Below are 17,912 nucleotides of genomic sequence, written 5' to 3'. Positions count from 1 at the left end.
CGCAGTTCTCTTGCAGACTACATCAGGTTTTCCTCCAGGAATTCCCTGCATTTTGCTGCATTCATTTTACCCTCTACCTTGTGTTGGGCACACGGCCAAGTGGTTAAGGCGTTTGTCCAGTGATCTGAAGGTAGCTAGTTTGAGCCTCAGCTGTGGCAGCGTGTTTGTATCCTTGAGCAAAGCACTTAACCACACATTGTTATAGTGTCTGTGAGAGGAGTGGCACCCCACACAGACTTCCAATCTGCGCCTTGTAAGTCATGAAAATGCCCAACACAGGCCTCTCATGGTCTGAGTCGACGTTCCCTCCCTCCCTCCTTCACAGGCCTTCCAGGGCCTGCTGCAGTGAAGCACCCTCACAGCATGATGCAGCCACCATCACAGTAGGAAGGGTATGTTTTTCAGGAAATGCAGTGTTTGGCTTATGCCAAACAGTGTTTAGTCTGATGGCCAAAAAGCTTAATTTTGGTTTCATCAGACTGTACAACCTTCCTACATGCCTTCTGGCAAACTCTAGCTGAGATTTCATGAGCTTCCCCGCCCCCCCCCCCACCTCTACCAGTGGCTTTCTCTTTGCCACTCTCCCATAAAACTACGACTGGTGAAGCACCTGGGCAACAGTTGTTGTATGCGCAGTGTGACAAGAATACACACAGATTAAGATGTTAGCTGTCCTGTGTGATCAGCAGTTGGTCTGCCACCTGTCTTCAGGAGAGAGAGAGATAAGGGACACAATGGAGCAGCATTTGGAGATGTGTAATGAAGGGGAAGGAGAGCTGTCAAGAGCGGCTCCCCCTTTGAACCCTGAACTGTTTGAAGTGATGGACAGGCGATACCCCAGCAGGGGGATGAAAAGGGACAGGTTCGCTAAGGCAGGACACACACGACACCCGAAGTAACAAGACCCTGGAAGCGGTGCGTCTCTCACAAGTCGGTGGGAAGCTTTTGGACAGCTGATAGCGGGATCAAGCCTTAGACGTTCAGGGTGGAAAGGTACGATCGGCGGGAACCTGGTGTGTGTCCACCCTTGCCTGGGTGCCAGGTTCAGCGCAGAGAAACGATCGTGTCTGAAAACGGAGGGGTCACGGTTGGTGACCTCAGATGACATCACAAAGGACTCGCCCGAAAGCTGACTGCGAAGGTCTGTGTGTGGAAGCCTTGAATATTCATTTGTGTTTGCTCTCTCTCTCCTCCCCCACCCCCACTGTCCATCGCCACGGCAGCGATTACTGCGGACTGAACTGAACTTTGCGTTACTTTGAAACTGGTCATTTACCCCTAGACAACGATAGAGCTTGATTGATCCTGTTATCTTAATTCTGTGTACATGTATGTTTATCATTGCTGAACTGTTGCTTTTATTATCCTTTCGATAAGAGTACTGTGTTGCTTGTTTCTTTAATAAAACTTTCTTAGTTCTAGTAATCCAGACTCCAACTGAGTGATCCATTTCTGCTGGTTTGGCAACCCAGTTACGGGGTACGTAACATAAGTCTCTCCCATCTCAGCCACTGAAGCTTGTAACTCCTCCAGAATTGTCATAGGTCTCATGGTGGTCTCCCTCACTAGTCCCCTTCTTGCACAGTCACTCAGTTTTTGAGGATGGCCTGCTCGAGGCAGATTTACAGCAGTGCCATATTCTTTCCATTTCTTGATGATTGACATAACTGTACTCCAAGAGATATTCAGTAACTTGGACGTTTTCTTGAATCCATCTCTTGACTTGTGCTTTTCAATAACAGTTTCACGGAGTTGTTTGGAGTGTTCTTTTGTCTTCATGGTGTGATTTTTACCAGGATATTGACTCTCCAGCAGATGGAGCTTCCAGATATAGGTGTATTTTTACTACAATCAATTGAAGCACCTTGACTGCACAGAGCAGTTCTCCATTTAACTGATTATGTGACTTCTGAAACCAATTGGCTGCACCAGGGATGATTTGGTGCATCATATTAAAGGGGGTGAATACCTATGCAATCAATTATTATTATTTTATGTTTTACATTTGTAATTAATTTAGATCACTTTCTAGAGATCTGTTTTCATTTTGACAAGAGTTTTTGTTGATCAGTGTTATAAAAGCCAGATTAAATCCACTGTGATTCAATGTTGTAAATCAATAAAACATGAAAACTTATAAGGGGGAGTGGGGGACAGTACTTTTTATAGGCACTGTGAGTGGAGGAAATCACAATTGGCATTTAGCCTACATGACTGCAAAGTATTATTTTCTGGCCGTCAGACCAGGCTAGGACTTTCAGTACAGAGTAAACCATGGGAGGTGTTTCATACAGAAGGGCAAGTTCATGATTCCCTGAAAGTGGCATCATAGGTAGACATAGAAGTGAAGGCCTTTGGCATGCTAGCCTTCATCAATCATTGAGTATAAGAGTTGGGATGTTGCAGTTGAAGATGTTGAGGCCATACTGAAATACTACATACATTGTCAGCTCCCTTTTGAGGAAAAGTCATTAAACTGGAAAGAGTGCAAAGAACATTTACAAGAGTTAGGAGAGGTCGGACAAGTTAGCACTTCATTCTTTGAAACATAGGAGACTGAGGGATGACCTTATTAGAGGTGTATATAATGATGAGAAGCACAGACAAGGTGAATGCAGAATTTCCTCACCTCAGAAATAGCAAATCAAGAAGTTGAGGGCATAGGGTTATCATGAAAGGTAGATGAGCTTGTAGCACAATTACAGAATGGCATGTATGGCATTGTGGGCATCAATACATCGTGGCTGAAACAAGACAAACTGGGAACTTAGTGTCAAAGGACACACTGTATTGAAAGGATAGGCAAGAAGGTAGAAGGGGTGGCTCTGTTGTGTAAAAAAAAACAAATCAAATGTTGAGCTGTAACAGAATTGTTGTGGGTAGAGCTAAGAAACCGCAAGGGTAAAAAGAGCCTGATGGGACTAATATACAGACCTTCCAACAGTAATAAAAACATGGTTTACAAATTACACCAGGAGATGGAAAGTGCATGTCAAAATGGCAATGGGAGATGGGCAATGATAGTCATGGGAGATATCAATAAGCATGTAGATTAGGAAAATAGGTAGTGCTGGGTCCCAAGAGTGGAAAATGTAGAATGCCTTTGTGATGGCTTTTTAGAGCAACTCGCGGTTGAGTCCACTGGGAGATCAGCTATTCTGGATTGGGTGCTGTCCAATGAACTGGAATTGATTAGGAATCTTAAGGTAAAGGAACCTTTAAGGGCCAGCAATCATATGATCAAACTCATCCTGCAATTTGAGAAGGAGAAGCTAAAGTCAAATGTATCAGTATTACAGTGGAGTAAAGAGAATTACAGAAGTATGAGAAGAGACTTGGTTGGAAGGAAACAGGAGCAGGGATGACAGCAGAGCTGCAACGGCTGGAATTTCCGGGAGCAACTCAGAAGACAAAGAGGCAGCATTCAAAAGGCAGAATGATACAACCACAGCTGACATGAGAAATCAAAGCAAGAGCATATAATGCAGCAAAAATTAGTGGAAAGCTTTTAAAAACCAACAGAAGTCACAAATTCATGTGGAAGGATAAGATAGAATATGAAGGAAAGCTAGCTGATAATATTAAAGAGGATACCAAAAGTTTGATGGACGAACTGAATAAGTATTTTGCATCAGTCTCCACTATGGAAGGTACTAGCAGTATGCAGGAAGTTCAAGAGTGTTAGGTGGTAGAAATGTGAAGATACCATTACTAGGGAGGAAGTTCTTGGGAAACTGAAAGATCTGAAGGTAGATAAGTCACTTGGACCAGATGGTCTACACCCCAGGGTTCAGAAAGAGGTGGCTGAAGAGATTGTGGAGGCATTAGTAATGATTTTTCAAGGAGGAATTAATTCTGAAATGGTTCCAAAGGACTGGAAAATTGCAAATGTCACTCCACTCTTCAAGAGAGTAAGGCAGAAGAAAAGAAATTATAGGCCAGTGGTTGGGAAGATGTTCCAAGTGGTTGGAATCAACTCTTAAGAATGTAGTGTTGGGCTACTTGGAGGCACATGATAAAAATAGGATGTACCCAGCATGGTTTCCTTAAGGGGAAATCTTGCCTGGGAAATCTGTTGGAACTCTTCAAAGAAATAACAAGCAGGATAAAAAAGGAGAATTTGTTGATGTTGTGCACTTGGATTTTCAGAAGGCCTTTGACCAGGTGCCACACATGAGGCTGCTTAACAAGTAAAGAGCCCATGGTATTACAGGAAAAGTGGGTGGTAGTGGACACAAGTATTATAGAGGTGTTTAAGAGGTTCTTACACAGAAAATGGAGGAATATGGACATTGTGCTGGTGCTGTACTTTTCTGTGATCGGAAGGCAGGTTTAAAAGGATAGGGACCAAAAGCAGGCAAAATAGGACTAGCTTGGATGGGCATATTGGTCAGCCTGTGCAAATTAAGTGGAAGTTTCTGTTTCTATGCTGTATTACTCTATGCCCATTCAAGCATGACAAGACCCCTTAGTGAAAGGTGACAGCATTATTCACATGCAATACTGATTCCTCTTTTCCAGCAGCACCTCTCGGTGAAAGGTGAAGGACACAGCATTATCCACATGCAATGATTACCATTTTCCAACAGTTTCACCAGTGACTTTTAATCCTTGATTTTGTTTTTCAGCCAGTGAATTTTAAATGTTACTTCATATATTTATTCACATGAAGCTTAATATCTAATTAAAATTAAATGGGTTGCCCTTTAAAGTAGATAAAACAAGATTATTGCTCTGAAAAGGTTATAAGGGAAGTCTTTGGAACACTCTTCCTCAAAAGGCAGTGGAAACAGTCTGTAAATATCTTTAAGGCAGAGATAGATACTTGAACGAAAGAATCACTGGTTTCTGCAGACTGACAAGGAGGAATTGGATCAGCAATAAACATGTTTAATGGCAGATCAACAAGAGGCATTGGAACAGCCATGAATCTGTTTAATGGCAGACTGACTGGAGAAATTGGATTAGTCATGAACCTGTTTAATAACAGATGGACAAGAGGAATTGGATCACCCATGAACCTGTTTAATAACGGACAGATGCGACAGTGAGGTTCTTTACTCCTGCTTTGAATTTGCAAGTGCATTTAGGAAGTTCAGCACCATGACACTGTAGCCAAAGCTGATGACAGACTAATGGACACCAGAGGCAGCAGAAAAAGTGATAGATCTAAAAATCTTTCAAATAGGATACTCACTACGCCATACAATTTACTATTTCAATTTACTCTTTTTGCCATCTAAAATGTCAATAAAAAGCACCTTTCTTAGTAATGACACTGCAGCAAGGTTGACTAAAATAGACGAGTCCTAAATGTTAATTTTAAATGTTATTGCCTGCATCCAAACCTCTACCTGCGAGACAAACGTTTGCTGTATGGACAGAATGGGGCTTGTTATGATACCAGCTACTCAGGACAGGCACTTACAATTTTAACTTAAATAATTTTGAGTACAAGAACGCCAATTAAAAATTACTCTAAAAAGACTGCCACAGGGGAACAAAGGAAAAAGAACACCTTTACTGTACCTCATCAGCTTTACGCGTAGCTCTGCCTTCTTCCACATTCCCAATACGAATCACAATGTCAGTAATGCGGAAGTGGAAATCCGGATGGTCAGCAATATCATAAACACTAATATCTTCTTCATGGCCCAGCACCTGCAATTTTAAGTTCAAACTTCAAGTAAGTTTATTATCAAAGTACATGTCACCATGTAAAACAATAAGTCATTTTCTTGCAGGCATACTCAAATCCAATAATCATAATATAATCAATGAAAGACCACACCAACAAGGCAGACAACCAGTGTGCAAAAAACAAACTGTGCAAATACAAAAAGAAAAAAGATAATAAATAAGCAATAAATAAATATCAAGACACAAGATGGGAGTCCTCGAAGGCGTTTAGAGGTTGTGGGAACAGTTCAGTGAAGAGCAAGTGAAGTTGAGTGAAGAATCCCCTTGTTCAAGAGCCTGATAGTTGAGGGGTAATAACCTGGTAGTGTTGGACCTGAGTCTCCTGTACCTCCTTCCTGATGGCAGCAGGAGGTAAGGGTCCCTGATGGATGCTGCTTTCCTGTGACACGTAGATGTGCTCAGTGGTGGGAAGGGCTTTATCCACTACCTTTCATAGGATACTTCATTCAAGGGCATTGGCTTTTCCAAACCAGGCTATGATCTCCATCACATATCTATAGAAATTTGTCAAAATTTTAGATGTTATGCTAGAGCTTCGCAAAATTCTAAGTTGAGATGCTGTCATTTAATAAATGAGGTTTATTTGAATAACCCATCTGAAAAAGAGCTGCCGGCAAACATCTACAGCGAAATCTGTCCTGATGTTGTTGATCTGAATGACAAGAATTAAGGTAGTGAGAAGGCAGGACATCCCCCTGCAGAGGCAATGGTATTCTGGTTCAAGTACCTATTATTATCAATGTCCAAAAATCAAAAGCGATGATTGTGGATTACAGGAGGAATGGAGATAGGCTTGCTCCGATCAACATCAATAGTTTTGTAGTTGATAGGGTGAGTAGTTTCAAGTTCCTCAGTACACACATCACCAAAGATCTCACCCAGACTGTACACATCGGTCGTGCGGCAAAAAAAAAGCACAACAGTGTCTTTTCCACTTCAGGTGACTGAAGTAGTTCAGCATGAGCCCCCAGATCCTCAAGACCTTCTACAAGAGTACCACTGACAGCATCTTGACTGGCTGTACAGGAACCGCACCAACCTTGATCGCTGGGCACTGCAGAGAGTGGTACAAACAGCCCAGCGCACCTGTGGATGTGAACTTCCCTCCATTAAGGATATTTATAACAACAGGTGCAAAGAGAAGGCCTGGAATATCATCGGGGACACCAGTCACCCCAACCATAAACTGTTTCAGCTGCTTGCAAACGGCAAACAGTACTGCAGTATTACAGCCAGAACCAACAGGCTATGGGATAGCTTCTTGCTACAAGCCTTCAGACATAAATTCACGTCTGTACATTGCAACGAAGTCATAACGCAAAGATTTTTACTCCTTCATGTTGTGGGATGGATGTAAGATTTAAATAAACTCAATAAATAAATTCAATATGCCAATATTGATTCAATATCTAATATTCTACCAACGTGCCCCAGTGCTGTTGATCTGAATGATAAGGATTAGGAAAGTGAGAAGGCAGGATATCCCTTTGCAGAGGCAAGGGGATTTTGGAGCGAGTCCCTATTATTATCTTCCCTTCTATTGCATCATTTGTAGCCCAGATTAACTTTACCAATGCAACATTTATAATCAATTTACAACCACATATTGGTCTATTGGTCTTTTAGAAATAAACTACATCATCTGGTCTTGCAAATCAAGCTAGAAGAATTAAGGCATTATTGACTGAGCTACATCTCAAATCAAATTAACCAGATTACTAAAACTGCATTCTTTCATTTAAGGAAAATTGCAAGAGTTTAATTTCTTGTAACATCTCAAGATGCAGAAAAACTGATGATCACTTTTGATTTTAGCTGATTAGACTACTTTAATAGGCAGGACTGCCTAAGAAAGATATCAATTAGCTGCAGCTTGTTCAAGATACAGCAGCAAGAACCTTAACCACAAGAAAATCTGAGCACATTTCACTGGTCTTGGCATCATTACACTGGCTGCCTGTGTCCTTAAGGATCAATTTTAAAATTGATCCTTAATTGTATATAAGGCTCGGAATAACCTAGCTCCTCCATATATGTTGGTGTGTCCATCTCCTTACATCCCTAATCATAATCTTAGATCCATAAATACTGATTGCTTAGTGTTCCTGGAGCCAGTATAGAAGAACTGGTCATATAGAATACCTTACTGACTGAGATACGCCAGGCTAGCACTGTGAAATGCTTCAAAACTTCTAAAAGTCTACCTTCTACTAAAAAAAAAATTGGTCTACTTATAGGATTACTTTTAACCTGTTGATATTGATTATATTTATATAGATTGGTACGATTTGATATAGATTGGTTTTACTTATGATTTTTAATTTTGTATATTTTATGACTGTATTGATTTGTCATTACCATTTGTATATAGTATAGGTAATGGAGCTTTCACCAGTGACCAATCAATACATCAGAAGTTTGAGAGGAGGGAATTTCACTCACGTCCACTGCCCGAGTAGGAAAAGGCAACAATGGGTTGCAATAGCATAGTAACGCTTTGACCAGCAAGCAATCTGTGTTTGAGATTGATTAGCATGAGCAAATGAAAGGAAGGCAGGGACAAGAGTGGCTGCCATCCTCTGAGTGGACAGAGATAGAGTGGTGCACTTGAGGCTTCAGTCAAAGAAAGGAAACAAAAGAGTTGCAGGAGGCCGGGAACCAGAGTGCCAGAACAGTTAGTGGAGAGGTTGTGGAGGCAAATGTTAGTATGACCTCAGACAACGTCAGGATGAAAAGGCTGAGCATTATGTGACTAGTGTCTTGAGCGGTGTATATTTCAAAGTGTGAAGTATCATAGGAATGGCAGGTGAGCTCAGGGCATGGATCAACAGCTGGAATGTAGCCAGTAATGAGAGCAGGCAGGACTGGCAGCTCAATATTCCCAAGATCCAATAGGACAAATCGGGGATGAAGAATCAAAAAGGGTAGAAAATACAGTACTCAAAGTGTTATATCTCAATGCACAGAGTATAAGAAATAAGGTGGATGATCTTGTTGCAGTTTTATAGATTGTCAGGTATGATGTTGTGGCCATCAATGAATCGTGGCTGAAGGATGGTTGCAGTTGCGAGGGTAAAAGGACCCTGATGGCAGTTATATACAGGCCTCCCAACAGTAGCTGGGATGTGGACCACAGGTTACACCAGGGAAGAGAGGTGTGTCAAAAGGACAATGTTATGATAGTTCGGAAGATTTTAAAAACATGCACATAGATTGGGAAAAATCAGGTTGGTAATGGATCTCAAGAATGAACGTCTTTAATGCCTACAAGATAGCTTTTTAGAGCAGTTTGTTGTTGAGCCTACTCGTACTGAAAGGTATACAAAATTGAGGGGTATAGATTGGGTAAATGGAAGCAGGGTTTTTTCCACTGAGTTTGGGTGGGACTAAGATGTCATGGCTTAACAGTGAAAGGTGAAAAGTTTAAGGGGAACATGAGGGAAATCTTCTTCACTCAGGGCCATAAGAGTGTGGAATGAGCTGCCAGCACAAGTAGTCCACGTGAGCTTGATTCAATGCTTAAGAGAAGTTCAGATAAGTGTGTGGAAATAGGGATATGGAGAGCTATGGTCCAGGTGCAGGTCGTTGAGAGTAGGTAGTTTTAAATGGTTTTGGCATGGACTAGATGGGCCAAAGGGCCTGTTTCCGCACTGTACTTCTATGACTAAGCACTTTAAACCCGCATTGTAATGTACGAAAGATGCTATATAAATAAAGTTATTATATGCTAAAATGGTCTGCGTGTACAAATGAAGTAGTCAAAGAAAATGCAAGTTATCAGAGCATTTTCTGTACAGTGCAAAGTCATTTGTACCTGGTCAAGTATTTTATCAGAATTTTCTCACAATCCCCAAGGTTAAATGTTGATGCTGTCAAACACAGCAGCTACACTGGGTCAAATCGAATGTGTATTTGTCCGTCCTGTAAATCTACAGTGATTCAAGTCACTGATCGATACTATGAACATCAAGAAAGACCATAAAGACATAGGTGCAGAATTAGGTCATTTAGCGCATTGAGTCCACGCTGCCATTTCATCACGGCAGATCCCATTCAACCCCATACATCTGCCCTCTCACCATACCCCTTGATGTCCCAACCAATCAGGAATCTATCAACTTCTGCTTTAAATATACCCACGGACTTGGCCTCCATTGCAGTCTGTGGCAGACCATTCCAGATTTACCACACTGGGTTAAGGGAAAAAAAAATGAATAAATTCATCCTTACTACTGTTCTAAAAGGTTGTCCCTTAATTTTAAGGCTGTGCCCTCCAGTTCAGATAATCCCACCAGAGGGAATATCTTCACATCCATCTTATCTAGCCTCTGCAACTTTTATTTGGTTTCAATGAGGTCCCCACTCACTCTCCTAAATTCCAGTGAGAATAGCCCCAAAGCTGCCAAATGCTCATGTGTTAACCCCTACATTCCCAGAATCATCCTCATGAACCTCCCCTGGACTCTCTCTAATGACGATACAGCCTTTCTGAGATAAGGGGCCCAAAACTTGACAAAACTCCAAGTGTGGCCTGACTAGTGTCATAAAAAGCTTCAGCATTATCTCTATTTTTATATTCTATTCCCCTTGAAATAAATGCCAACATTGCATATGTCTTCTTTACCACAGACTCAACCTGCAAATTAATCTTCTAGGAGTCTTGCACGAGCCCCTCTGCACCTCCGATCTTTGAATTTTCTCCCCATTTGAATAATAGTCCACACTATTGTTCCTTTTACCAAAATGCATCATACATTGCCCAACACGAGATTCCACCTGCCACTTTTGTCCATTCTTCCAATTTGTGTAGGTCCTGCTGCAATCGCATTGCTTCCTTAGCACTGCCTACCCCTCCACTTATCTTCATATCATCTGCAAACGTTGCCACAAAGCCATCAATTCCCCTATCTAAATCATTGACAATGTGAAAAGTAGCAGTCCCAATACTGACCCCTGAAGAACACCACTAGTCATTGGCAGCCAACCAAAGACCCCCTTTATTCCCACTCGCTGCCTCCTGCCTGTCGGCCATTCCTCTACCCATGCCAGTATCTTTCCTGTAACACCATAGGATTTTTCATCTTGTTAAGCAGCCTCACTTGAGACACCTTCTGAAAATCTAAGTAAATGATATCCACTACCTCTCCTTTGTCCACCCTGCTTGTTACTTCCTCGAAGAATTCTAATAGTTTTGTCAGGCAAAATTTCCCTTTACAGAAACCATGCTGACTTTGACTTATTTTTATCATGTGCCTCCAAGTACCCCGAAACTTCGTCCTTAATAATGGACTCCAACACATTCCCAGCCACTGAGGTTAGGCTAACCAGCCTATAATTTCTTCTCTTTTGTCTTCCTCAAGAAGTGGAGTGATAGTTGCAAATTTCCAGTCCTCCGGGACCATGCCAGAATCATCTGTTATCTCTTCAGCAACCTCTTTCAGGACTCTACGATGTAGACCATCTGGTCCAGGTGACTTATCCACCTTAAGACCTTTCAGTTTGCCTAACACTCTTTCCCTTGTAATAGCAATAGCAAAAGTAGTGCAGGACAACCCCATCAGCAAGTTGCTCAACAGAAATGGAGCTGGACTTATTGCATACCGTTCGTGTTGTCACTTGGACTTGTTGCGTACCATTGTGCTGTGACTGTGCACGGTGCAAATCAATGTTGTGTACATTTATACTGGGATTGCAAAACCCTGCTGGACATTGGTAATACAGTATATTGCAAGTCCAGTTCATTGGTTCATTGGCAAGACCAACAGTGGGGGAGCTGCAATGCCTCGGCTGTGGCAAGGACTAGGCCAAAGCCGCAGGCGCACCTATTGCAGCCATCCATGGCAAGAGGACTGAGGTAGTGTAGAAGAGAGCAGGGGCTTCTGTTGCGCATGCTAGAATTCATCCTGGGTTGGGGCCTTCCAGTGTTCGCTCGATGCTATTCTCCAAGCAACATACATCAAAGTTGCTGGTGAACGCAGCAGGCCAGGCAGCATCTATAGGAAGAGGCGCAGTCGACGTTTCAGGCCGAGACCCTTCGTCAGGACTAACTGAAGGAAGAGTGAGTAAGGGATTTGAAAGCTGGAGGGGGAGGGGGAGATGCAAAATGATAGGAGAAGACAGGAGGGGGAGGGATGGAGCCGAGAGCTGGACAGGTGATAGGCAGAAGGGGATATGAGAGGATCATGGGACAGGAGGTCCGGGAAGAAAGACGGGGGGGGGGGTGACCCAGAGGATGGGCAAGAGGTATATTCAGAGGGACAGAGGGAGAAAAAGGAGAGTGAGAGAAAGAATGTGTGCATTAAAAAGAGTAACAGATGGGGTACGAGGGGGAGGTGGGGCCTAGCGGAAGTTAGAGAAGTCAATGTTCATGCCATCAGGTTGGAGGCTACCCATACGGAATATAAGGTGTTGTTCCTCCAACCTGAGTGTGGCTTCATCTTTACAGTAGAGGAGGCCGTGGATAGACATGTCAGAATGGGAATGGGATGTGGAATTAAAATGTGTGGCCACTGGGAGATCCTGCTTTCTCTGGCGGACAGAGCGTAGATGTTCAGCAAAGCGGTCTCCCAGTCTGCGTCGGGTCTCACCAATATATAAAAGGCCACATCTCCAAGGTTTGCTTGGTGGAAGGACAAGCTGGATCAGGACACAAGTCATGCCACTCAGGGACTTGGGCTATTATTTTTTTTTGTGACTATGTTTTTCTGAAATCGCAACCACGTGTTACTTGTGCCATGTGCTGCTGGTAATGTGTGTTGCTCCTTGGCCCCGGAGGAACACTCTTTCATTTGGCTATATTCATGTATGGTTGAAAGATAATTAAACTTGAACTTGGTGACAATTCACATCTACTTAACTTTGCAAGGCAACTGCAAGTGTTCTTGAACTTATCTTCAGGATGTAGCTCCAAAGGAGAATGTTGGTTGTTCGTCGCATTCAACAATGACTAGACGACCTGTGTGGCAGAGTTTTTAAAAAGAGGAAAAGCTGTTGCACTGGGACAGCTCTACTCTCTTGACCTTGGAAGTCCAGGTCCAGTGATACGAGGAGTCGACACAAACTAGGGTCTTACTTGATTGCAGTGGATGACCATGACTACTTCTGTGCATTTGTTATGCCAGAGAATAGCACTACCTTAAGGCCTGGAGTTTACATGCTATTAAACAACTATCAACTGACAAAGGACCTTAGGTGTTGATCCATTTTTTTCATTTTAATTCCATTGACTTTTACATCATAACTATTATGACTACCAGCGGATTATCAGCACCCAATTGCCCACCATTGAGAACATCTACCATAAACACTGCCTGGGCAGGGCGAAAAGCATTATCAAGGATGCATCTCACCCTAACTATGGACTTTTTACTCTCCTCCCATCCAGCAGGCGCTACAGGAGCTTCCGCTCCCGCACCAGCAGGATCAGGAAAAGCTTCTTCCCTGAGGCTGTGACCCTGCTGAACCTCACATCACAGTGCTAAGCAGTATTGCACCCATATTGTACTGTCTCAGTACTTCTATATTTGTATGCGGTAGCACTTACTTTTATTCGCAGTTATTTTGTAAATAATACTATTCTTTTGCACTTCTGGTCAGATGCTAATTGCAGTTCATTGGCTTTGTATCTGTAGTCAGCACAATGACAATAAAGTTGAATCTAATCTAGTCTATAAATTAGACACTGTTTCAGGAGACAGCCTATGCCCTAACCTCAGCTTTAAGATCTTTAACAGCCATTTATCCAACAGACATGAATTAGCAAAAAATCTGCAGTTTCAATACAATTGTTCTTTAAATTACTCACCTCAATCTCATTACCATTTGCCTTCGGTTTGAACCATTTGACTGAACACGTCCGCCCAAAATGGTCAACGGATTGGACAACGCCATACACACCAATTTCCTGGGCACCTTGAGCTTATAGGAAAGAATAGTTAGTGCAAAACAGGAACTAAATTGAAGTCCTACTTTTAACCTGAATTCTTAATAATACTCCTTTATCCAAATGACCAAAGCTTTGGTCAAGGTCACAGAAGTCAAACATTATCATCTTTCAATTATTATATGTATTGTTTGCTTTGCAGTTGGGTACTGCTTCTGGGGCTTTGAACACAAATGAGTTACTAGAGGTACAGTCGGCCCTCCCTATCCGTGAGTTCCGCATGCACGAATTCAACCAACCGCGATTCCAGAAAACCCGCAAGTTCTCTCTCCAGCATTCGTTGTTCAAGCATTGTTCACCTCGTGTCTCGTTTGTTCGCTACTTTGTTTCTGTGAAAAAATGGCTCCTAAAAAGCAATTACATGGTCAAAGCAATTCCTCAAAGGCTAAGAGGGAGCGTAAAGTGGTATCTCTCACCAAGAAATTAGAAATATTAGATTCTTTGAAAAGTGGGATGTCGCATTCCGAAGTGGGCAGTAAGGTCAGTAAGAACGAATCGAACATTCGCACAATAAAGCAGAAAGAAGCTGAAATTCGTGGAAGTGTTGGTGCTAGGGATGGCTGGCTGGCGGGTGATGTAAAGCGCTACAGCCTCAAGAACTTAAAGATCACGGGAGAACCGGGATCGGCTGATGCCGAGGCAGCATCAGCGTTTCCCAGAAGAGTTACGATGGTTGTGTCCGTACTAAACATGTACAGACTTTTTTTCTTGTCATTATTCCCTAAACAATACAGTATAACAAGTTAGACAACCTCTCCTCCTCCTCTCGCCCTGAACACCGGCGTGTCTCAAGGCTGTGTGCTGAGCCCTCTTCCGTACTCCTTTTTCACCTATGACTGCGTTCCAGTACATGGTTCTAACTCCATAATCAAGTTCGCAGACGACACCACAGTGGTTGGCCTGATCAGAGGGGATGACGAGACGGCCTACAGGGACAAAGTCCAGCACCTGGCCGCATGGTGTGCCGACAACAACCCGGCCCTTAACACCCAGAAGACTACGGAGATCATTGTGGACTTCAGGCATGCTAGGAGCCACACTCACATCCCCACCTGCATCAACAGAGCTTTAGTGGAGCGTGAATCAGACTTCAAATTCCTTGGTGTCCACAGTTCCGAGGATCTCACCTGGTCCCTGAACTCCTCCATCCTGATCAAAAAGGCGCAATAGCGCCTTTATTTCCTGCAGAGCATCAAGCAAGCTCACCTCTGTCCCAGGATATTGACGGACTTTTACTGCTGTACCATTGAGAGCATACTCACCAACTGCATCTCAGTGTGGTATGGTAATTGTCCCATATCGGACCGTAAAGCACTCCAGCGTGTGGTGAAAACTGCCCAGCGGATTATCGGCACCCAATTGCCCACCATTGAGAACATCTACCATAAACGCTGCCAGGGCAGGGTGAAAAGCATTATCAAGGATGCATCTCACCCTAACCACGGACTTTTTACTCTCCTCCCATCCGGTAGGCGCTACAGGAGCCTCCGCTCCCGCACCAGCAGGCACAGGAAGAGCTTCTTCCCTGAAGCTGTGACCCTGCTGAACCTCACATCACAGCGCTAAGCAGTATTGCACCCATATTGTACTGTCTTCAGTACTTAATATATTTGTGTGCTGTAACACTTACTTTTTATTCGCAGTTATCTCGTAAATAACACTATTCTTTGCATTTCTGGTCAGATGCTAACTGCATTTCATTGGTTTTGTATCTGTACTTGGCACAATGACAAAGTTGAATCTAATCTAATTTACATTGTATTAGGTATTATAAGTCAACGGAATAGAAACACTGCGGGCAGCAGATCCTGTGCTGCTCTGGGTCCTAAAGTCCACCAGCACTGAGACAAGTTAAATAAGGTCCGCAGCTACCCCAGGTCCTAAAGTCCACCCATACTGAGACAGGTTAAATAAGGGACTTGAGCATCCGCGTTTTTTGGTATCCGCGGGGGGGTCTCGGAACCAATCCCTCGCAGTTAAGGAGGGCCGACTGTACTAGGAAATTAAAAAGGACAGTTTTCTAATGATAGCTCAGGCTAGCTGGGCCCTAGATTAACATCTGACCTTGTTTCTTCCTAAGATTGTAATGGAGCTAGTGCTACACAAAAGCAATCTATCCATTACTAGCTCTGCTCCTATGCACAAAAAGCTGCAAGAACAATTACTTACCCTCTTTGAAAATTGCTTTTCTACTATTGACCATAAGATATAATAGAACAAGGCTATTCAGCCCATCAAGTCTGCTCCGCCATTTTATCATGGCAGATTTATTATCCGTCTCAACCCCAATCTCCTGCTTTCTGCCCGTAACCTTTGATGACCTGACAAATCAAGAACCTATCAACTTCCACTTTAAAAATACCCAATGACTTGGCAGCTGAAGACACTTGTGGCAATTAATTTCACAGATTCACTGCCGTTTGGCAAAATAAATTCCTCATGTCTGTGAAACTCCTTTTTACTGGGTGTCTCTGGAAATGCGGCTCATTAGCCCCTTGCTAACAGCCACTGGACTACCCGGTGAGAAACCCACCTTTCTCAGACTCTGTACGTCTAGGATATATGCACTTTGGTCCCGCCAAACCAGAGGTTGGGCTGTCTCGCCCACCCAAACCCTGGCTTGTGTAAATGCTGTGTGATTTACTAACCCCTCCCATCCCCTCCAGCAAGAAATAACAGATCGTATAGTACATACAATTATAAAGACAGTATATTTATGAACATTAACTTATCCAAAGAGTTAAAGAAAAAAAAAACCAAAAAGGGCCCATTATAATTACAGTCAAATGTGCACACAAGTTGGAGCTCATCTTGAACTTGTTTGTAGCTCACGTGCTGGACCCTTGGTCTGCGAGATAGTACACACCACCTTCCCTATATCACTCGAAATCCATCTCAAACAAATGGGTCTCCCATGGCGGTATTGGTCCTTCCTCCTTGAAGCCCCTCACCTGCACAAAGCACCTTGTGCAACAGGGATGGCATCCTCAACCATCTTCCCTCCTGTCTTCTCCCAACTCCCGCCAAAAAGAAACCTCAACACACACCAAGGTCCCTTACAAAATCTTTCCACCCAGCGTCCTCTAGAACCTTCTCCCAATTCGACCATTCCGACTGGCTGACACCACATTCCAAAGCTGAACAACAAAGCCTCTTATCTCAGCTCAAACCCAAACAGGCTGAAAGTAGAACAGACTGCCCTTACAGAACTGCTAAAATGAAATACCTACAACATAGTAGTAAAAATCAAGATGTTGCATTTGTTCTAAGTGGACAGCCCTCTATCCTGAGGCTGTCCCTTCTGGTTCTAGACTCACCCACTATAGGAAACATCCTCTCTCGGCCTTTGAGCACTTGGTAAGTTTCAATGAGCTTTCCTTATTCTTCTAAACTCAGCACATATAGCCCCAGAGCTATGACTCAAACATTAACCTTCATTTCTAGAATCATTAAAGGTTCAAAAAAGTTTAAAGGTTCATTATCAAAGTATACACTCTGAAATTCTTTACACAACAAAAAATGAACAAAAATGGAACAGGCAGATCAATCCCCAAACCCCACCCCTACACACAAAAATAGAGAGAAAAATCAGGCAAAATACACAGACTATAGACTTTTTTTTTCCAGCCTTGTAGTTTTTTTTTTATATTCCAAGTCCACATACAAAACACAGAAAAACTCTGGTAACATTCTTCAGGCACAACAGCAGGCTCTCCCCTCTCCAGTAGCAGAGCGATCAAAAGACAGGCAGCCAGCGCTCACTTCGCATTCACCTCGATGCTTCAATCTCCCTCATCGCTTTAATCGGCGGACAACGGAAGCTTTAATCAGCTCACGCCTCATCTCGCAGCCTACTGCCGTGAAGTTCAGGCACGCTGCCCGTCTCCAGGAATCCTCTTGGAAGACTGCAGAGCGTTGAAACTCCTAAACTTCTGCATTCGTCTCAACTCTTCAATATCTTGTCGCTTTAATCAGTGGACAATGGAAGCCTTAATTAGGGAAATGGAGTTGAACATTGGCTCACAGCCAGTCCTGCAGCATGCCCACCATGAGGTTTGTACACGCTGCTTCTGTCTCCCAGAGACTGCAGAGCAGTGGAACCCTAATGCGTGGAACACCCACACAATCTCCAAACAGCAAATCATAGGCTCCAACCCACAGAATCACACCCAAGACAAAAAACAAACATAAAAGACATAGAAATAGTGAAACGTATGGTTTCACAATCTGCCCAGATGATCCTGACTGAAGGAGCATTGAATGTAGGGGC

General features: G+C 43.1%; 1 protein-coding gene across 2 annotated transcripts in view; it reads right to left on the bottom strand.

The window, feature by feature from the left end:
* Positions 1–17,912, bottom strand: part of LOC134341300 ((E3-independent) E2 ubiquitin-conjugating enzyme UBE2O) — a 138,869-nt gene that overhangs the window by 30,782 nt on the left and 90,175 nt on the right. For both annotated transcript variants that reach the window (XM_063039177.1, XM_063039178.1), the window contains exons 11-12: positions 13,505–13,617; positions 5,530–5,661 (exon numbers count right to left, since the gene is read on the bottom strand). In XM_063039177.1, the coding sequence (XP_062895247.1) occupies positions 5,530–5,661; positions 13,505–13,617 (245 nt within the window). The remainder of the gene's footprint in view (positions 1–5,529; positions 5,662–13,504; positions 13,618–17,912) is intronic.

Source organism: Mobula hypostoma (genome assembly GCF_963921235.1).
Source record: "Mobula hypostoma chromosome 22 unlocalized genomic scaffold, sMobHyp1.1 SUPER_22_unloc_1, whole genome shotgun sequence".
Lineage (NCBI taxonomy): Eukaryota > Metazoa > Chordata > Chondrichthyes > Myliobatiformes > Myliobatidae > Mobula > Mobula hypostoma.
The sequence above is the reverse complement of the archived record's forward strand: the minus strand, read 5'-3'. Positions and strand labels throughout refer to the sequence as shown.